This window comes from Balaenoptera ricei, chromosome 1 (assembly GCF_028023285.1).
Source record: "Balaenoptera ricei isolate mBalRic1 chromosome 1, mBalRic1.hap2, whole genome shotgun sequence".
In the NCBI taxonomy this organism is placed as follows: Eukaryota; Metazoa; Chordata; class Mammalia; order Artiodactyla; family Balaenopteridae; genus Balaenoptera; species Balaenoptera ricei.
Genome location: NC_082639.1, coordinates 116516249 through 116539132, shown reverse-complemented (window position 1 = coordinate 116539132; position 22884 = coordinate 116516249). Strand labels below are relative to the sequence as shown.

Genomic DNA, 22884 nt, shown 5'->3' with positions numbered 1-22884 from the left:
TAGTCCTTCCAATTTAAGGGTGGTACCCGATTTTTGATGTTGCTCATCCCTGGGTTGTCTTACTGTATCCTGTTGGGCTTCTTGAGTTCTTCCATTACCTGTGTAAGCAGCTTCCTGTATTAATTTCCTTGTTCTACATATGTAGAGTGGACTCTGTTTTCCTCAGTAGGCTCTGATTGATAGGCCCTTCTGGCCTCTACCCCTGCACTATATCACCTTACTACTTTTCCACATTCTGGCCCTATTCTCTCCTTATAACCTTGGATCTGCATGGGCTCCTGACAATTTTTCTTCACTTTCTTACTATAAAGAAGTCATCTTATCTTCGTAATTTATCATTTCTTTGTTGCAAGAACAGGAATACACAGCATTGCGTGGTAGCTAGGCTCTTAAACTGTGGAGACTGACTGCCAGGGTTCAAACCCTGACTCTGCTGTGTGGTGGTGAGCAGGTTCTTGTCCTCGCCCTGTTTCACGTTCCTCACCTGCAACTCGAGAACAAGAATATTCCAGTTAGGATTAAATGAGTTTATTTTTGGTGATCACTTAGAACGAACTTGATAGATAAAATGCATTGAATAAATGTTACTTTTCGTTGTGACTCCAAAATCTACATTTCTTTTTTCTTTTGGCTGTGCTGCGCAGCTTGTGGGGTCTTAGTTCCCCGACCAGGGACTGAACCCTGGGCCTTCAGCAGTGCAAGTGCCGAGTCCTAACCACTGGACCGCCAGGGAATTCCCCCAGATCTACATTTCTAATTCTCTTTGTTCCTCAGGCTGCAACTCATCATATCCTGATTCATCATGGATATTGCTCTTAACAATTTGACAAATTAATTTTTTTCATTCACTTAAAAAATACTTGCTGTATATCTATTATGTTTCATATTTCTTGTTGCACACCTCCTTGTCACTTGTAGCTTAATATTTTGGAAACCATATTCTCTAACTACTCTTTCCACCAGCTACTCTCCCCTACCCCCAAGATAAACTTTTATCCCTAAGATTTTTGATAGTATCAGTTGTCTTTTATTTTCCTAGTAATAATTGCAATAGTAATAATTGTAATAATTTATATGGTGGTTTACATTTTAAACAGCATTTTCACATATCTAATACTGTTGTGGACAAGATTAGTGTCTTGATTGCATGTCCCCAGCAGCTAACATATTGTTTAATTTACAGTAAGTGATCAAGATTTTTTTTAATTTAATTTTTATTTTATATTGGGGTATAGATGATTTACAATGTTGTGTTGGTTTCAGGTGTACAGCAAAGTGGTTCAGTTATACTATACATATATCCATTCTTTTTCAGATTCTTTTCCCATATAGGTTATTACAGAATGAGTTGAATTCACTGTGCTATATAGTAGGTCCTTGTTGGTTATTTTATATATGGTAGAAAATGTTTGTTAAGTAAGTTATTTTATATCATAACTTTGTGAGATATAGCAATGTTGATTATCTCCAGTTTCCATATGAAAAAGCACCATGGAGTTGGGTCAACCATTACCTGCTTAACTTCTTGACTCAGAAATTCACACAATATTTAAGTGGCTGAGATAGCACCTTCATTAGTTTGGAAAATTTGTAGTTAGTTTTAATTTATTCCTATCCTTCACTACCGTTGCTCATGATTGTTCCTTTGAATTGTGTGTCTACTCTGGATTCTGATACACCGTCTTTACCCTAGACTTTCCATCCCATACTGGGGCCTCCCTGGCTGCAGGCAGTCAATGCTCTAATCCACTGTTCACAAGGAGCCCTGGTCAGCCTGAGGAGTGTGGTGGGGTAGAGTAGTCAGCACACTGGGGTGCAATATAAAGCTTGCTACTAAGAGCGAGCTTTCTGACCTTGGCTGCTCTGGGTCTCAGTTTCTTTATATATACAGTAAAATGAGGGTTGAGTGGTAGGATCTGTGTGATCACGTGAAGTGGAAACATTCTGGTGACATCACTCTGCTTCTGTAGCTGTCCTTCTGCCTCATCTTAATGCCCTTTATATCCCAGCTTTACCTGTGAGGCCAACTTCATATTGTTCTAGTTCCTTCTTTCCCCAGCAGGCAAGTCTCTACCCAGATGTATAAGCCTAGTAGGCTCATTACTTATCTCTGTCTTCCTAAGTGTTTCTGTACAAGAGGGTAGATGCAAGGATTAGGCGCAATTACCAAGGTCCCCCTCCTCTGAACAATCAGAATCACACTTCTCAGTGCTTCATACTTTGCTACCTTCTATGTACCTTTTTGTTTCATGGGTCAGGGCATTATGTGCATATATTTTTATTCACGTGAAGTTACATCACAGTTTAGCCTTCCAAATGTTAAGGCCAGACTTCAAAAGGAAAATAGCAAATCTCATCAAAGCCCAGTATTGTGGAAGGGTAAAAATCCACTCTCACCATCTTTTCTTTAGTGATAAGCCACAGTTTGGATTTGGGGAGGGCTGGGAAGTGACTTTGTGTATATATAATTTTCAGATTTTTTATAGCATCAGTCCACCAAGTCATGTCCTTTTTGCAAACCCTGAGCCACTGTAGTTATCCACACTCCATATGTTGGACTCTTCCTTCTCTGAGGTCTGGAAGTAGTTCCATGCAAGGATGATGCCATCAGGGAACTTTCCACATACTATATTAAGAAAGAGTCTCAAAAATATAAGCAAAAACAGTGTGATGGTACAAACTAAAAATACCACAAGGAAGAAAACTCAAAAAGAATGAAAGACCATGGAAATATTCCTATACGTCTAAGAATCAAGATAGCAATTGATGTGTCCATGAAGGCAATGCACTTAGAGAAAAAAATGGGAAACTAAGAATGGGGGGAAGTACTGCAATCTGAGACTGCAGAGGAACCAGATATTTATACATAAGCTCTGGACCTGGAGGGAATCTTGTTTTGTAAAGAAACAAATTCAAATAGGTGATATAGGGCAATCTTCTGTAAATATGATTTATGTGTAAATGTGTGGTAAAAATAACCTGTGGCCACTTCTCCTGAGGTCTTTGAAAACAAATAAGTTCTAGGGTGCCTGCAATGGATTAAGTAAAGTCTTAAGTAATATATGATAATCGGACATAAACCAAGAAAAAAAAAGTATGCACTGGGGGAAAAAAAAAGATACAACAACTTACCTATATGACAGCCAGAGCCTTCAGAGGATGGATTTTGGAAGTCTTTATGTTCTTATCTGGCAAGGTGCATCTGTGCTGTTTCAGGCATCAGAGCTCCAGCTTCTGGTGCAGGCTGGGTTCAAGGGAAGGGTATGGCCCATTTTGGCCTGCTTAGGTGACACAGCCACCTGGATGTCAATTTTTGGGTTAATGCTCAGCCATGTAAGGGACATAGGGAAATTGGGAAGGGAAGAACTCTCAGCCTTTCCTTCTTGTTCACATTCATTCCACTGTTGATGTCTTACTTTGATTCCTGAAGGTGGGTTCTCTGGATCCCTATTTAGAGTCTTGGTCCAGTATGGGTTCCCAGAGAATCTGGGACCTTGATTCTGGACTTTAGGCGAGAAGCTAAGCAGGATTTCTCTGCCTGTTTTTCTCCACATTCAGGTTCCATGGGGCTGGTTGCCTGTATGATACCCTTAATTTTGTAACCTGTTCATGGAACCCCCTGTTTGGTGACAGGGCTTTGGTCCTTGATCTCCTAGTACCTTAAACACCATCCAGGGTACTGAGCGTCTCCTTAGCTCCCGTAGCACCACATGCTCTTTCACTTTGGCTCTTCAGTATTTTTGTGTTGCAGTTCCTCCCTCCCCTTCCTCCCCTCTCGGACTCCCACTCTTCCTTAAGACTGCTATCTTCCCCCTTCCCCATCCTACTTTCCTTTGTTATGCTTCCACTCTGCTCCCATGGTGCATAGGCCTGACTCTATTGGAACATGTATCAGTATCAACTCACTAGTTTGAGTCACCCACTGGATTGTGAGTTCCTTGGAGACAGGTTCTGTATCAGAAAACCTTGGGAAATAATGGTTGGATTAATTCATTCACTTTCCCTGTTCTGGCTTTCTGTTCCAGTGACCTGATTTGTCCATTCTAGGCACAAGAACTAGGACCCTGTCTTGCCCTTGCCAGCTAGTAACTCCCCTTGATAACCAGAGCTCATGTACTAAACTTCAGTCCAGGGCCTTCTGCCTGTGGAATCATGCATGTTCTTGTCTTCTGGCATATATAGTTGACCCCTGAACACCACTGGGTTTGAACTGCACAGGTCCATTTTTATGTGGATTTTTTTCAGTAGTAAATACTACAGTACTACACGATCTGCAGTTGGTTGGATCTTTGGATATGGAGGAACTGTGGATACGGAGGGCTGACTATAAGTTAGATGCAGTGGAGCGTTGACACCCTAACCCTTGTGTTGTTCAAGGGTCCTTTGTAATCCGACTCCTTCATCTCATGTCACTGGTGAATTAAGACTGAGAAGTGCCTTATGGTTAATTATGCTTTTTTTTCAAGCCAGCTAAACTTGTTTTTTGTCATTAGGAGGTGCCTCTCAGTGCTTCTCTGGTCCTTATGGGTGGGTCTAGAGCAGTTCTCGAAGTATAGTTCCTGGGAACCCTGATTAAGAACACCTGTGATTCTTCATTAAAAGTGAAAATTCCCAGGTTCTTCACCTTCAGAAATTCAGTAGCAGAAAATAGATGTATGTTGCAGGGCTGGCTTCATGGGCGTGTGACCTGTGCAGTTGCCCAGGCCTGTACTTAGAAGGGCCTTGAACTTGGTTTAAAGCTCTGCTGGTGCTGCCTTGAAATTCTTAGTAATTTTTGAACAAGGGACCCTGCATTTTCATTTTGCTGGGCCTCAAAAATTTGCAGCTGGGCTGGTTGTGTGTGTGTGTATATTTGAGAGTAATGTCAGAAATATCCATTTTGAAGAAACAAGCACTCCTTGACTTTCTTCAGAAACTTACCATGAAGACTTTAAAAAGTTTATTCCTGGGCTTCCCTGGTGGCGCAGTGGTTGAGAATCTGCCTGCCAATGCAGGGGACACGGGTTCGAGCCCTGGTCTGGGAAGATCCCACATGCCGCGGAGCAACTGGGCCCGTGAGCCACAATTACTGAGCCTGCGCGTCTGGAGCCTGTGCTCCGCAACAAGAGAGGCCGCGATAGTGAGAGGCCCGCGCACCGCGATGAAGAGCGGCCCCCGCTTGCCACAACTAGAGAAAGCCCTCGCACAGAGATGAAGACCCAACACAGCCATAAATAAATAAATAAATAAAAATTAAAAAAAAAAAAAAAAAAAAAAAAAAAAGTTTATTCCTAATGTTAGTGAGAATATGAGGAAAAGAGCAGTCTCATTTATTACTGTGGTAATGTAATTTTCCTAGAGGGAAATTTAATTTTATATACATTTAAACCCTTAAAAAGTTCCCTTGGATTTGAAATTCAAAATCTTAATACATTATTTTCCATATCTTTGCCCTTAGGGCTAATTTTTTTTTTGTTTTGACTTTTATTACCTTTATTTCCAAATTTTATTCTTATTAAGGTAATACTTGCCCATAGTTTAAAAATCAGGCAATACTGAAAAGCTTATAATGAAAAACAGCAGTTTTCCTTCTTTATCCCTCCTCAGTCCTAAATCCTACTTCCTAGAAGTAACTCATTTAGCTATACCTTCTAGTATTTACTTCTCTCTTTCTATGCTACTTATTGATTTATCAAATTTAATCTCTTAACTTCCTGTTATAGTTGAGATGATTTAGCTCTCTTACACCTTCCCATAATCATTCTAATGTCTTTAATGTGTATATTTTTTGCATGTTTTCCTAGAAATTTATTGGTTTTATATGCATGCATTTTCAGGTAGGTTTATGGAATTACAATGTTGTATATTTGTATCTTACTTTTTCCATCAAGCTCTGTGTTTAGAATTTGTCCATGCGGCTTTATACTTGCACATGTATCAGATAGTGTGAAGAGGTTTATTCACTGCAGCATTGTTAGTGACAGAAAAAGATTAATGCCAAACTAAATGTCTTTTACTAGAGCATGGATTAAATGAGTATAGTAGAATACTCTGCCACAGTTAAAAAGCACAGATTAGATCTCGTCCCTGGTCAGCAGGTGCAGAACAGGTGCAGGTGGATCAAAGTTTCTATGGGTGAAGACTGGAACGTCACTTGACATGAGTCCTCTGTGTGGACCATGTGTGGAGGCTGGGCAGTTGATCCATAGGGCATCTCGCACCTCGGTGCCCAAACAATGCCCTTCCCTCCTTGTGCTTTTTCTCCAGACCAGCTTGGCTGTCACTTCCTAGGCAGTGGTTCGTCTCTTGAGTCACTTTTCTCCCTGGATCCTGGTCTTTGGAATTCTCCACTTTTCCTTGTTCCTTTCCTGCCTTTCCCACTTTCAGCCCCTTTTATCCAACTGGGAAGAACTCCAATAGCTTATATTAAAACAGGGCCAAGTCATTAATAATAGAAGAAATGTTTTCATTCCTTATAAGCAAACCCTTCTATTACAGAAAAGGAAAAAAAAAAAAGGAGTAAATGTTCAAATATATGTATATACAGCCAAAATTTCATATTGTTATATTTTGTTCATCTTTATGTTCTTTCCTTCTTTGCTGTATCCTTTCTCTTTCCCTAGGGGAAGAAGGCTCAGGAAAGTATGATTATAGATCCAGGCTCAAGGAAGGTAAACCTGTCTCAAAAGCAGTGATAATGCAGGTCTCCAAATGAAGAGTGGTCATGTAATTTGCTATGAACTGGAAGTTAATCATTTCCTTGGACTTCCTGTTGGAATCTTACTACTTCAGCTGCGTAAAGACTGTCCTATGATACCTACAGACTACATTTACAAGTCCAAGTTTGTTTCTTACTATGAATGTTAATTAGCCGTATAGGAAGCTCTCAAACTACAACCTCACCAAGTCTCTCAAGAGCCCTGTGGAGGCAGCCTGTGAACCGGGTCCGGGAAGATGTGGGTGTCTGGTGAGGACTGGGGGAAGCTGTCTTTGTTCCTGGTGTGGCAGGTGCATCGCTTACATCAGACTCAGTGGAGGCTTTGTTCTTTACCTGTTGGCTCTTAGCACTTAGCTCTCAAAGGTTTATCAGAGGTCTCGTGGTGCCTTAAATAAGGGGAATAATAGTAGATTGGGGATGAGAGAGAGGTACAATTAAAGGGATGGGAAGGGTCTATCAGATATGAAACCCAGGTCTGTGATTTATTGTTCTTCTGATCATACAAGTGCCTGGGAAGGAACACAACTAAATAATCAGATAAATTTAATATCTCTTCCCTACTCCCTTCATTCCTACAGACCTGGTTAGGAAAGTCTTTCGTTTTTGCCTGAGAGAAAGGAGTCTTGCATATACAGGCAAAGCTCTGTTTTAGGCCAGTTGAGACCTTAGCCTCATTTATAGTTTGCCCCATTTTTTGCACCCAGGGCCCAACCTCATCCACACATTTGTTCTCATTCAACAAATGTTTATTGAGCTTTTGTAAAATGGCAGGTACAGTCCCGTGCACATCTGAATAATAGTTTTGAAAATGTGTACAAAGCTCTTACTTCTGAAGGGTGAACAAAATCTCACATGTTACTAGATGGATTCCATTGAGAGCTAAACAATTTTACAAAATTCTATATGTGTAATCTGTTTATTGATCACTTTTAACACAGTTGGATAGGTATAAACATTTTGATTTTTTCCGCCTCAACTTCTGTTTCCAATCAGGCTCTGTAGAATTTGTTTCCTGCCTTTTAATACTATTTGGGGCAGAGTCCACAATGTTTCTTTCTCTTTCAATTAGTAAAAGTTGAGATCCCCTGCTCTGCTGGCCCTGTAGTGGGCCGACTTGTGACTTTGGGGATACAAAGATCAGTGGGGACAATGGTTTGTGTGATTTTCCTCCTACTCCAGCTGTTTGAATTGTGGGTAGGGGGTTAGAAAGGCAGAGCCTACTATTTCACTATCTTCCTTTTCTACTTTAGCAACCTTGGAAATTATGGTTGGGTGAAGAGCTAGTCTGGCTCTGAAACTTCCCCACTGCTTTGAGACTTGGCTCTTCAAGGTGTGATGGTGAGTAAGCAGAGGGACAGAGACAAGTTGCTCTTAACTCAATTGACAGCCTTGTTTGTAGCCACCCTATTAGTGGTTACCATGGTTCTCTCACTGTCATTGACAGATTTTTGGTGCAGCTCCGGCACATGCATGAGTTCTTTGCAAAGTCCTATAGAAACTCCCAGACAGTTCCCTGACATGAGAATGCAGAGTCCCCTCCCTGTGAGATCCTACTTCCAGGAGACATGGGTATTCTTTTGCTGCTAGACCCCCTTGTCAGACTGCCCTCAGCTGAGGAACCTGCAAGTTAACTCAAGCCTAGCCCACTCAGTGGAGTTCGTTTGATCATAAGAAACTCGTATGTTCTTGTCATGACATCTACCCTGTGTTCTGATCACTAGCTGTTCACCCTGTTGGTGAAGGATTCCCTCCACTCTAAATGGTATAAGATGCCCAGACACAGACCACCCGACACTGGACAGATGAGACTGGCAGCAGTTTATTGTCACTTATACTCACAGCCCCATGGGGAGGAGGGCACCACATGCCAAGCAGGGTTACATGCAGTTGTACTGGGGAGTAGAAGGAGCCAGAAAGGCTTCCTCTCCCATCCACAAGGGACATTAGAACTTACCAATCACTGAGGACTTTGGCACATGGAGGGGAGAATTCCTCTCCTCGCTTTCTTGCTTTCCTGATAGTTTATTGTCAGTACCACCCCTACATCCCTGCACCAGGATCGCATCTTGTCTGCTGCTCCTCAGCATTCTGCTTGAGGTGGACTTCTCTCCTTCTACACATTCTCCCTGAGTGAATCCATTCATTCCCATTTAAAAATGACCATCTATATATTTATGATTCCTACAACTATATCTCTATCTCAGAACAGTCTCCTGAATTCCAGATCTATGGATCCAGCTTCTTGGATATCTCCACTTGAATACTCACAGACCCTTCAACCTTAAAAGCCCAAAATCAAACTCATTGTCTCCTTCTTCACCTCCCAACCTGCTTCTCTTCCAGGGTTTCCTGTACTGGTTAAGGACACCACAGTCCACCCACTTACCAGAAATCTCAAGGTCCTCTTTGACTCCATTACCCACCCCACCCCCATATTTAACCCATAACCAAGAAATGTCAGTCTTACCTCCCACAAGACTCTCAAGACTGTCCATTTCTCTCCATCAGCCTCCTCACCAGCCCAGTCTACCATCACTTGACTTTTGTGGTCCCATAATAACTCCTTAGTCAGTCTTTTGGCCAGTGTTCCCCTCTGTAATTTCCCCCTCTGCTGGCAGAGTGAACTTTCTGAATAGACCGCATCATTGCTTTACTTAAGGACATATAAATACTATCCAGTGTCTTTAGGATACGCACTCTTTAGTATGGGTTATACATGTGATTGCTACCAACTTTTCAATTTGCTTTTCTGTCTACATCCCATGAATTTTATACCCCAGCTCTATTAAACTCTTATAACTTTTTCAAATCTTCTCTTATATAGCTTTGCAAGTGCTGCTTCCTCTGCCTGGAATACACTTTTGATCTTGCTTTTCCAGACCTTTCCCAACCTTTCATCGAGCTGACTCCTACCGAGCCTTCAGATCTTAAGCTTAGACTCTATTTCCTCTGGTTGCTCTTCCCTGACCCCTGAGATTTGGTTAGAACCCATCAATATGCATTCCCATAGCATCCAGTATTTCTCACATCATAAGATTTATCACTACTTGCTTAATTTTTGGACATTCCTCTTAGCACTAGGAAGGCAGGGATTGTGATAGCTTACTATTACTCTAGCCCCAGTGTCTAGCACGCAATATACCTTTCCTGAATTGATCAAATTTTACTTAACTTTGCTGAACTCCAGCTCTAAAAGTGGGAATAATTTTAGGGACTGTCACTACCCCATTAAGAAACATCTGGGAATAGATGCCTAGAGAGGTGAGAATATCTAGTGAGGGGCAGAGGTAAGATTAGAACCCATGCAGTCTGATTCCAGATTCTTGTTTCTTTGCCTTCATGCAATGCTCTCTCTCAGGGAGCCTTATTTTGCCTCTCTGTGTGGCTCCTCTGCTTTTATTCCTCAGCCACGATTTGGAGACTGTGTGTAAGAAAGGGTGGCTGCTGCAGTCCAGCACACGGACAGCTCGGAAATGTGACAGCTCATATCCAGAAAGCAAGAAAGGAGAAAAAGGAATAACAGAAGGGATACCCAAAATTTCCAAAGCAGAAGAATCTGTGAGCTCTTCCAAACAGAGGCAAAAACTGCCATCCAGAGAGCCTGGATGCTTCACAGCGCAGGAGAGCAGTGGACACTCGCCCAATACTTAGCCATCAAGAGACAGGTTCAAAGGGGCCCATTATGCAGTTAGCTTTCAGGTTTGATAAGTATTTATTGATCTGTCTTAAGCCAAGAACTGTGCTAGGCACTGGGGATACAGAAGCAGTTCTTCTGTCAAGGGGTTTGCTGTGAGGTGAGGGAGGCAGACTAGGAAATGGGCAACTTGAAAGCACTGCTAAGACAGCCACTGGCTTAGAGCGGTGTGGTAGCTCATGGCAGGAACACCTCGTAAGTTATTTAGAGAAGACTTTTTGGTGGAAGTGATGTCCAGAACGAAACCAGAGTAACTCAAAGAATATAGTGTCTTTCAGAAAGATTACAGATCAGAAATGGTGGTAATACAGTGAAGAAGACATAGTTTGAAGTCAACTGGTGGATCATGGTATCAGTTCTAGTTCTGTCAGTTACCAACTGTGTGACTTGAAGCAGAAGTCAGTTGACATTTCCACCATTAACCTAAAAAGTGGGCATAAAAATGCATACCTCATAAGGTTATTGAAAGGAGCAAGTAGGATATTATATTTGAAGACTGTCATGAAATGCAAAGTACTATAAAGCTGAAGTATTATTAAGTGAAATAATGTATATGACTACAACTTAGCATAGTGCGTGCCATGTAGTAAACCCTCAGTAAATGGCAATTGCCTTCTGCTGTATACCATGTCACTTTACTGGTTTGGAATTCCTGTTCCCTTCAGAGATGAGTTTCTGAAGAGCTAGAGCCACATGACATATGCCGCTAGTCTATACCTCATTGTCATCTCCTGCCTCTTTCTTTCCTCTCCCATTTTCCAGAGCTAATCCCACAACCAAGCTTTTTATGGCTGATGGGTGGTGTTTCCGTGTTTTCTTTCTCCCCTCTTACTACCTTCGTGGAAGGAGAAATAGGGGCTGGAAAATGATGTGGTGAGTGCCCAGTTAAAAGGGGGCCTGAACTTTTGCTGTAGAATGATTCAAAATCTAACATTTTGGAAGAATTTTTGGCCTCATAATGGATTTGTCTATCATTCTCCCAAAAGTGTAATTTGGAGATATCTTGATTCTTTTTTTCCTCAGTTTTTGTTGAGCTATAATTGACATACAATATTGTATAAGTTTAAGGTACGCAACATGATGATTTGATATATGTAGATGTTGTAAAATGATTACCATAAGTTAACATCTATTACCACATGTAGCTACAAACATTTTTTTCCCTTGTGATGAGAACTTTTAAGATCTACTCTCTCAGCAACTTTCAAATATGTAATGCAGTATCGTTACCTAGAGTCATCATGTTGTTTGCTACATCCTCAGAACTTAATTTATCTCATAACTGGAAGTTTGTACCTTTTGACTGCCTTCATTCAATTTCCCCAAACCCTGCCTCTGGCAACCACCAACCTGTTCTCTACTTCTATGAGGTTTTTTTTTTAAGATTCCATATATGAGTGAGCTCATACAGTATTTGTCTTTGTCTGACTTATTTTACTTAGGACATTATGATAAGTGTCCTGATTCTTAATTTTATATAGCATATCACTCTTTGTTTAAAAACTTATTTCTTTTAAAATAAGCTTTGAAGGTTATACCGTAGTATGGGTAGGAATGATTTTTTTTATGGTAACTCCATATTCTTTAATGAAAAAACTTGACTGTTTTAGTTCTGTGTTGCTAAGGGATTAATAGTGCAATGACTAAATTAATACTGACAGTGAGAAGGGTCTTGAAGCAACTGAGCAGTTGGCTTATAGAAAATCCAGAGAAGGAGGAAGTATAGACCCAAGTGACCCTGTCACTATGAATCTGTTTATTACTCTTTGGTTTTAGGTGAGGGCCAACTGCAGAGGATACAGAAAGGCAGGGCAGGTGTGTCTAGCTGATCAAAACATGCCAGCAAGTCCAAGCATAGTGCTTGGTACACAGTCGGTACTTGACTATTACATGAGGATTTATTAAGCACCCATTCTACCCAACACTGTACCAGGCACAGGGCTTAACTGTGAGAGAAGCAGTTCCTGATCCCAATATGCTTGTGATGCAGTGATAGAAACAGACTCACAATTAAGCAACGAAAGCACAATGGGAAAAGTGCTATCCCAATATAATTTTGCACAAAGAACTTTTGGGGCAAATAAAAAAGAGCAACGAATTGCCTAGGTGGGAATGAGGTAAATGATACTGCTCTAGAAAATGTAAGGCAGCATTTATAAACTGGATAACAGCACAGCATACATAGGTAAGGGCATTAAAACTGTTTCTGATGGCTAGTGAGGCAGAATGAAAAACATTATATTCATAAAAGGTGATGATGCGGATAGAGCCAGTACCTGAACTCAGGACTTGTGATTCCAGGTCATCTACCCTTCCTACCATATAATGCAGCAGCTTATTATCTAAAAAAAGCAGCACATATATTTTTATAAATTGCACATGTAGTTGAGTCATTGTAGGCAACAGATCTGGAGAAGGAGATGTTTTTCCTTCAAGGTTTCAGACTCATCTTTTCTGGCAGCTCTTCTTGGGCCCAACTCTGATGTTTAACTTCTGATTGCACACGGGGCATGTGATGTATCTGTTGTTGTGGGCATTTAGATGGAGGAAGAACACTGGAGAAGCCTTTTGTATTTGATCCCTGGACTGCTGAAAGAATGGCTTCATGGAGAAGTCGAAAGGGAGTAATGAGCGGGGGGAGGCAGACTCTGCAGCAGGACATGGTTAGAACAGGTTTGACCATCACCCAGCTTCTCGTTGTTACCCCACTTTCCTGCTCAGACTGACCCTCCCTGTCCCACAGCCTGCGTTCTGCATACAAAAGGACAGATCTAAGAGCATAAGAGCAGTTGCTAGTCCAGAGGGAATTGAGGAGGATGGGTAACAATTAAGAGTCAGCCCTATAGGTAGTCTTGGTGGTAGTGAGAGGGGGTCCGTTTATATTGTCAGGGATACTCATTCTCATTCTGGAGGAAGGCATTCCTCTATTCCTCAGGGGATGTCATCTGTAAGTGTGGGGGGATGGCTGCAGGGTGGACTGATCCTGAGAGCACTGTCAAGGAAGACCTATGACAAGTCCAGGACTCTCAGACCGAGCTCTTGACCTCTCAAAAGCTTCTGTAGGAAGCCTTGCTTCTTATGCTGTAGAAATTTCAAAGACACTGGACAGAAACTAGAAAGAGATGAACAGACCTTGAAAGAAGTATGGTCTTCCCACCTAGGATCTCAGAAGTCTGTAAAGCTAGATCTTACTCTAGATGAGCTCCTTGGATGTTACCTACCCCTTCTCAGTAGAGGGAAAGGAAATCACTCCCTTCAGTAAGAAGACAAAGAACGTTAAGGGATGAGCAGAGAAGCATTTTTAACACAAAATATTTCAGTAGAAAGATGCATGGACAAAAGAGTCTTTGACTCTCCCTAGCACCACCCAAGGCAACAGTATAGCAGGTATGTACCAGTGGCATGAAACCAGAAAACCTCCCAGGAAGCCCTGGGGAAAAGCATGATTTCCTTAAAGGAGACCCTAGTAGAAGTAGAGATTATTTTCTTTTTAGCCTTTTTTTGGTGAATTGAGTGATTAAACAAATCTCTGAACTACTTCTGACTTCTGGTGCTGTTAGTTTTGTTCTATTTTTTCTTTTTGGTGTTATCCAGGAAGTGCCGTGGTATGTGCCAATGAAGAATACCTTTATGATTCTCACTCCAAACAGGGTAGAGCTCTTTTTGACCAACTTGTTATTCTTCATAATGACTAGAGAGAAGCTGATTCCATGGAGAGAACCAGCAGCCAGAGAGAACTGGATTAGCACAGTTAGAGAGACAAGAGCTGTTCACAATTTACAGCCTTGGTCAGCATTCTGAAGACCATATTGGATGGAAGCAAAGCCTCTAGGATAAATCAAATAATAAAGGCTGAAATTTCAAGGGCTAAGCCAGTGATTTCTAACTTTCTTAATTAAAAAAAATAGCATGCATCTCACCTTTCCCAAAGGTTCTTGTATAATTTTCTTCCTTACTGTTTACTATTATCCTGCTGGGAAGATTTTATCCAGTTTTATTTTCTGTAGATTGTATTTTGAAAGTAATAGAGATTTAAAAAATTTTTTTTCAAACATAAAATGACCACATTTAATATGCTTTTAAGAAGTCCCCTGCCCTACCCTGGAAATTAGGTATGCTTTTTAAAAAATCATGCCCACCTTCCTCACCTCTTAAGTACCCAGTTGAAAATGCCTGGACAAAAGTTTGAAATATGTGGAGACAAAGATGATGATTTTTGTAATAAGGGTGCTGAAGCAAGTTGTGCCCATCTCATTACAGGATGGACTGCACAGGACAGACTTGTGAGGTTGGATGCAATGAGAACACATACTGCTCTTTATAAAAAGGGTCAGTGGATTAAGAAATGTTTCTGCCCACAGCTCTGCATAGGGCATCCTTGACCTCCTTGTTCCTCAGACTGTAAACAACAGGGTTCAGCAGGGGAGTGATGATGGTGTAGGTCACTGAGAGAAGGAGGTCTTGTTCTACAGGATTTTCTGACTTAGGCTTGAGGTAGGCAGTGGAGGCACAGCTGTAGCGGACCATGACCATGGTGAGGTGGAAGGCACATGTGGCAAAGGCCTTCTTCTGGCCCACGGCTGAGGCGATATTGAGGATGGTGGAGATGATAAGAACGTAGGAGATGAAGACCAGGCCCATGGGAACCAGGATCACCGATAAACTGACAACAAAATTGATGATCTCATTGACAGTGGTATCAATACAGGAGAGTTTCATGGCAGGGAGGATGTCACAGAAGAAATGACCAACCACTCTGTGACAAAATGGTTAGGTAAATATGGATGTCACCTGGACAGCTGCCATGGCCAATGCTGAAGGCTCCACACATCAGCTGGACACACACCCTCTTGCTCATGATGAGTGTGTATCTCAGTGGGTTGCAGATGGCCACACAGTGGTCATATCCCACCACTGTGAGCAGAAAGCAGTGTTGATGGCTAAGGTAACAAAGAAGAATATTTGGGTGGTACAACCTGCCAAGGAGATTGGCTGGTTCTGGGCTGTGAGGCTGGAGAGCATCCGTGGAATGGTGACTGGTGTGTACACAGTCTCTGAACTGGCCAGGATGATCAGGAAGAAGTATATGGGCATGTGGAGGTGATGATCAATGTGGATAATTGTCACGATGATGGCATTGCCAGCCAGGGTTAATGTATACAGGATGAGAAAAACTGCAAAGAGGGTGATCTGGTGTTCATGGAATCTGGAGACTCCTAGGAAAATGAACTCTGTCACTTCTGTGAGGTTTTTTCTCTGCATTCTTCAGTTTCAGTGCCTGAAAGCAATGCAGGGAGTCAACATTGAGAAATTCCCATCGTGACCTCTAAAACAGGGATAGAGAGAGAAGTATGGGGACACACACACACGCACGCACGCACGCACACACGAGTCTATTTCCTCGCTGTATAATCAGGAGGGTGCTGGCATAGCTCTATGGCTACTTTAGCCTCCTCCCTTTTTTCAATTTTTGCCATCTCCTTAATCTTTTCTTAAGCCTCTAAGGAATGACCAATATGTGAGACTATTTCACATATCCTTTCAAGTTCTTATCCTGAATATGTTGTTGTTTTTGTAGAGCATGGATGGAAGGTTGTTTCTTTTAATGGCATGTAAGCTGCAGGGCCCCTGAGCCTCCACCACCCCAGCTTTGCCTTTGTTTGTCTTCTAGGGAAAGTACGAGAAGCTGGCACAACAAAATGGAGACGAAAGAGTTAGACTTACTGAATTAAAATCACTGGTACCACTTAGGAAAAACTTCTGGGAACAGTATACAGGGAGCAGAATTAATCTCAGGAAGCTGGTCTTTAGGGACACGTTAGCGGGAGTGAAGGTGAGGTATTGGGGGCTCAGCCAGGATGGTCTAAGTGAGACAGAACGTTGGCAAAGTTGCTTTGTTGTAAAAGTATTAACAGGGATTTGAGGGTTTAGGGGTGAGTAAAATAAGGAGAAAAGGGGGGAATTGTTGGAAAGAGAGGAGGACCAGCAACATGTCAGAAGGCTGAACCTTTAATGAAAGAAATGACCGATTTCTTTTTGGCAGAGGGAATTTTAAAAATAAAAGAGGTGTAATAATTGATTTTAAATTGTTTGCTAAACTATATTGTGATGTAAAACCCCTCAAGAGCCCCAAACTTTCATTTAAATCTGTCATATGTACCATCTTGAGTTAGTGGTATTTGGGAAAGTGGAGAGAGTTGGGTGATGGCAGTGCAGAAAAAGGGTACCATATGCAAGAGGTAAAATCCAGAGGGAGGAAGAAAAACTTCTTGCTAGTAATGATTGGAAGAAATACAAGGGCCTCTCTTGTCCTATCTTCCCCCTTGCAAGCACACACAGTATTTCCTGGAAATTTGGTGAGGGACTCTGGGATTGCCACCATATATCAAATGGTGGATTGAACCATTTTCTGCAAAGAACAAGATAACACTAGCAGGCTGGAGGATTTTGGCAAATCTAGGAAACTTACAGTAGCAATCTAGGAAACATTCTAGATTCTTAGTGAATCTAGATTCCTAGGAATCTGGGAAACACAATCTAGAAAATGTTGTGGATATTCTGGAAAGTACTCCATTGTGGAAAATAAGAAGGTAGACATTTAAAGTAGAAATGAGTGTGCCACTAATTAAAGTAATTTATATTAAGAGGCTGCCAAGATACCAATTGGATAGGTAGAGATGAAAGAGTGTCAGTGCAACTCTAAGCAGCTTTTTAGGAAGGATGAGGTAGAGCTGTAGAGCTGTGGCTACTTAAAATTAAAATTAAAGGAAAAATTCAGTTCGTCAGTCCCAGTAGCCACATTTCAAGTGCCCAAAAGCAACACATGAATAGTGGCTACTCTGTTGGGCAGCACAGATATCAAACATTTCCTTCCTTGGTGAAAGTTGTGTTGAACAGTGCTACTCTAGTGTACTTCCATAAACAGATGTGTGGAATGCATTAAATAAGAGCAACAGAAAAGCTATATAAAGAACAATAACATGGTGTGTTGCCATACGGTTAAAAATGTGTGTCTGTGTGTGTGAATGCATATATTTATATATGCAAAAAGTCTGAAAGAAATTATCACGGGTTAACCGTTATCTTTGGGTTGGGGTGAGATTATAGGAAACTGACTTTTTACATGGCTGTATTTACAGTGAGGATTATGGCCCTTATTTTAAATTATTTTAATGTTGAGCATAAATGTATAGCTCATAGATAGTTTGGAGAAGTCAAGGAGGATGACAACTGAGAAAGAAGGAGGTCACTGGTGAGGTACTGGCCAGTTTCAGTAGAGTCTTGGGCTGGAAAGCCTGGTTACAGGGAGGAAACAAAAAAGAACTTTTAACATGTCATCGATGAGAACAGCAGATCGTATGTGTCTTTCCCCTTTCCTGATAAGCCTATTGCAGTGAGTTACAAAAAATGGCTAAGAAGGTATTAAGCCAGGAAAGCCATAGACATATTTGGAGTAGGGAAGAAGAAGAAAATACTAAGCTGAATTGAGTCAGGAGGAGGAAAAAAATCCCTGGTGTCTTTAGGGCCTGAAAAGTACTGCTTTCACCCCGAGTCAGCTGGATTTGCTATAAGTATGCCTCAGGTAAATATAAAGTTACTTTCTTTGAATAAATTATAAAGTTATAAACAGGATGGCTGATGACCAGGGAATGTGGCCCAGGTACATAAACCCAGGAGAAAAAGAGGGGTGAGAAATAAGTTTATTGCCTGTGGTGGACATTTGAATTGGATTGAACAGACAATGAAAGACTATCTTAAGGCAGGATATTCTTAGAACTTGAGGGAAAAAATGCAAAAAGAAGGCCAGCTCAAGACATGTGGGAGCACATAATGCAAATGTTCAATGCAAATGTTCAAAGCAGCGTTCTTTCCATGTTAGTATTTTAGAGGCAAGGTGTGTAGTAGGTGAGGGAAGGGTGATGTTCTGCCACTAGGAGGAGCTATCATTTTTTCTTCCTGAGGAACTCAGGCACAGCCCAAGCTTCAACATGCCCTTTAGCCAACATAAACAAAGAGCCCTGTAGTGATTGGGATTCACCCTCCATAAAGTGCACTTTGGTGGTTAGCTGTACTTCCTAGAGTAGGTGTCATACGCTCATCACACTTGGAATATTTTTCCAAGTATTCCTCCCGACGATTGCTGTCCACATCAGGAGTTCTAGGGTGTGGTTCACTCCATCTTGTCACATTTCCAGGGATGTTTTAGCATTAAGGACTAAGAATACAGATTAAGAGCAATTGCCTCCTATCTCACTTATTAACCTGTCTCTTTTTGAAGTGCAATCCAAAATTGTTACTGTCAAGGACTGTGTGGCTGAAATGACCAACACAGGGCTGTTACTGCCCCTGGAGGTGAGGCAGGCCCCAGTGAAGGAGATGGGGAAGTATGGGATGTGGGGGTAGGTTGCATTGTGAGTCCTCCTGGGTTGTCTTCCATTCTTGCATGGAAGACATTGGGTGAACAGACCCCAGTGTTCACCTTGGGAGGGGAGGAGAGGTTGTAGAGAGCACCATGGTGCTGAAGAAGTGTGTGGAATGGGTAGGTCAATTCCACTGGTGGAGATTGGCTGGGATGAGTGCTCAGCAGTCGGAACAGGTGTCAATGAACTTAAGGATGATTTTAGCACCAGATGGCTGCCTCCTTTTTTCCTCCTGGTTGCTCTTTTGAGTCACCCCAGCCAGAAGTGACTGCAGCTGGGCACTGGAGCAGCAACCCTTCTACCACCCAAATCTGGTTCCTCTATGTGCCTGAACCCTAGGGGTGTTTCTGTGTGAGGGACACACCAGTAGACGATCTCAAAAGCATAGTATAGGATAGAAAGGAGTTTTCAAAATGATTTAAATACTCCAGAAGGACAAAAACCCTGTGGGGGAGTAAGAATACTGACATGTGCTCATGCATCAAAATTTTAGTCATGAAGCCGATACTCTGACTAGAGGAAAAAGAAAAATAAGATAGAGGGGAAAAATACAATTTGAGGGTATAAAGGAAATACCATTTTCAAAGGGAAGAAATTATGACAAAACTCATGGGTACTTAAAATTATCTACATCTTTATAAGCAAAATCTGTGCCTAGAAACAGAATCTGTTTTAAAAAGTAAAATATGCAAGATAGTCTAAGTCTCTATAATTATAATTTTGTGTTAAAAAGAGTTGTGCGGCTAAAAAAATAATGACATTGTCTTTTTGCCAAACTTGCCATCCTGTCCTTTCCTTTCTTTTCCTTTCATTAAACAAAATAGGTGTAAGGATCCAGGAATGGAGGAGTTGATTTCTTAAGAAAATGATGATGATGTGAACTATTTGAATAAACAAGAGAATGATGACTTTTCTTTGGGACAAAAGCCTTCTCATACTCAAAGGAATTCCCCCACCTTCTTGAGTCTGTAGAATCTGCCTGTGCTCTTTTCTGGTTTGAGAGCATAGCAGGCAATTATGACTTATTTACAAGACATCACTGCAATGCCAAGAAAACTGATTGTCATTTTTTTGCTAGGAGAAATAATAGAATCTTGGTACCTTACAAAACTCAGCCTTATTAGGTTCTAGGTCAGCCTTATTACATTATTAGGTCACTTACAGTTCACTGCACTCTGGCTGAAGCACAAGTGACACATTCGCCCTGAGCACCTCTGACCTTTGAGGAGCTGCCCCTTTAAATCTGATTTGGAAGGGACTCTCAGAGGAGAATTCCTGTTGTCTAGCTCTTGTCTCCAGGGTTCATTTGCCAAGAGACTTACTGTGCATCCCGTGGGTCTGCGTGGAGTCAGAATCTAGAAATGAGCCGGGAGATCTCATTACAAATGGATCATGCAGGGAATATTGGGCAAGCTTTGGTCTCACATGGCCTAGTTCTTTCTTTTTCTCCTGGAGAAAAATAGCTCAACTCAGACAAAGATGTGTTGAATGTCACATGGCACTATCTTTTGTTCTTTTGAATCCATGTTAGTGTGTTGCCCTTGTTTAGTTACTATCGGTGAAAATGCACTTGTATAAAAGTCAGATGTGGTGCCCCTCAGTGTCTATGGGAAGAACTTATCCCATTTCTGCTACTAGCAGGAGACATACACGGGTTTGGTTAGGGAAGGATTAGGGTTGCGAGCAGAGACTGAAAATAGAGCATGAATATTTCTTTTTGTTTGTAGGAATATACCAAGAAGTTTAAGGTAGATGATTTGAAGTTTTAGGTGGTAATTCTCATTTTCCTTTATGTCTTGGTTGACACTTAGCACTTACTTGGTGCCAGAACGTGTACTGAGTAGGTGCTATGTATGTCGCATCACATCTAATCCTCACAAGAACCCCATGAGGTTACAATGAGAATTTACTGTAGCAGCTAGAGCTCTGGATGAAATGCTTTACATTTGTCTTTGCCTCCTTGCTCCAGACACAGTTGGATCAGCCCCTTGTAGACTATGGGCCTCAGTGTAACTTATCAGTAACATTAGATTAGTTTTGCTTTGGATCCTGTGGTTGTATGTGACATGATGTGTGTGCCTTGACCACTGCCCCAACGCATGGTGGAACCGCCTTGCATCTCCCATATTGAACTCACAGAAGAATGGCCACGGCCAGACAAAACCTAAGTGGACAATTCTGGAGCACAAATGGAGTTTAGTTTATAAGTTAATCAGCTATTTAGTCACATCAAGGTAAGGATTAAAGGTGACTCAGGTCATGTTTCAGTTTTCCTTATGTTCTTCGAATGTTCTTGGATACCTGTTCTTTCTAAATAGAGGAAGTACCATGAAGGCCTAGAAAATCTCCATGTTACTCTCCAAAGGTGACTATACATTGCTGCTTTCTAGTGAGGACAAGAGAAAATCTCTTTTTTCATCCTCACCCAACTCAAGTCTGAGCTAAGGCATATCCCAAACTCAAGGAGACCTTGTTGCCTTAACCTCAGACCTCCCCACAGTTTCCCATATAAAACATAGAGAAAGCTTCAAGCCCTCTCATTAGGGCAAAGTCCTTTATAGACTTTTCTGGTAAGCCCAGCCCTGGGGCCGTGTTGCTAAATGCTCCAACCTACTTTACTGGGTCTGATGGCTGCCTCTTTGTCCATCCTGGGTGAATGGACGCATGAGTTAGAAGTAATCACTTGGGGCCTTCCCTAGTGGCACAGTGGTTAAGAATCTGCCTGCCAAGGCAGGGGACACGGGTTCGAGACTTGGTCCGGGAAGATCCCACGTGCTGCGGAGCAACTAAGCCCGTGCGCCGCAACTACTGAGCCTGTGCTCTAGAGCCTGTGAGCCACAACTACAGAAACCGTGTGCCACAACTACTGAAGCCCAGGTGCCTAGAGCCCGTGCTCCACAACAAGAGAAGCCACCACAATGACAACCCCGTGCACCACAATGAAGGGTAGCCCCTGCTCGCTGCACTTAGAGAAAGCCTGTGCGCAGCAACTAAGACCCAATGCAGCCATAAATAAATAAATAAAGTAATTACTCGGTTATTCTGAAGCCCTACTGGATGCTGTCTTTTGACTTCATGTTCTGTTATCTGTGGGCAAAGCCTGCCTTATTTCTCATATGCAGGCAAATTTTCTTTGGGGTCCTTGCTTCTCTGAGAAGGGACTTAATATCTGTTGAGGATATGCCAGACACTCTGCTCCATGGTTTTCATAATAATGAAAATAACTAATAATAACATCTCACAATTATTTTGTAGTGTTATAATTGGGATGCCAGTTGCTATGCTAAGAGTTGTATCTTAAAGAGGTAAGCAGAGACCAGATTATGGGGGGGCAGTCAAAGGGTTTAAGTTGTATGCTCTATGAGGTGGGGAAGGATTTTAAACTGGGAGTTCATGTGAGCAATATCCTTGATGACTTCAGGACAGTATTATGAAAATCAGGCATTGTATGGTACCACTGGGATTTTTGAGGGAAAAAAGCATGTTTGCCCTTACCCCAAATGATTCCAGGCTCTCATACACTTTCAGTTTTCATTCTTGCTACTTCTAGTTTTTTTTTTTTCCCATCTCATTACTTGCCATTAAGTTCTCAGCTGTTGCTTATCTCATTATAGTTGTCTCCTTGGCAGAAGCTCAGACCTCTTTTTGATTTTGTAGCTGGAAAACCAAATAGGAGGATTTCTGTTGCAACTCCACACACATTTTGAGTTGTTAATATGATTATTAGTAGCTTGTAATTGTTGCTGCTGCCCCACTCGTTGAGTGCTCTGGCTTTATGATAGACCTTTATAGTTACTTAAAGGTTTCCCTCCCCATAATTTGCAACCTGATTTTTCTGGATAATGAAATACCAATTTTCAAATATAAGTAGACATAAGAGAAAATGTTTGGCACTATGATGAGCATTAAACAAATGCCGGTGACATAATACATTTTTTTAACTAGGCATACTTGTAGACAGGGAATTCAAAGAAGAAAGAGCTATAGATCTAGGATTTAGTATCCAGTTGCCTTGAGCAGAGCTCTTGGGTGTTGGTTATTTCATTTTCAAGTGCTCTTGTGGATTCCAGACC

At 41.6% G+C, this 22884-nt stretch overlaps 1 protein-coding gene across 1 annotated transcript; it reads right to left on the bottom strand.

Annotated features, from left to right (window-relative positions):
• Positions 1–14729: 14729 nt before the first annotated feature.
• Positions 14730–15653, bottom strand: LOC132352297 (putative olfactory receptor 10J6). Its single transcript, XM_059902708.1, is given in 3 exon segments — positions 14730–15198; positions 15200–15323; positions 15326–15653. Coding segments are annotated over 3 exon segments (921 nt in total).
• Between the last annotated feature and the right edge of the window lie 7231 nt (positions 15654–22884).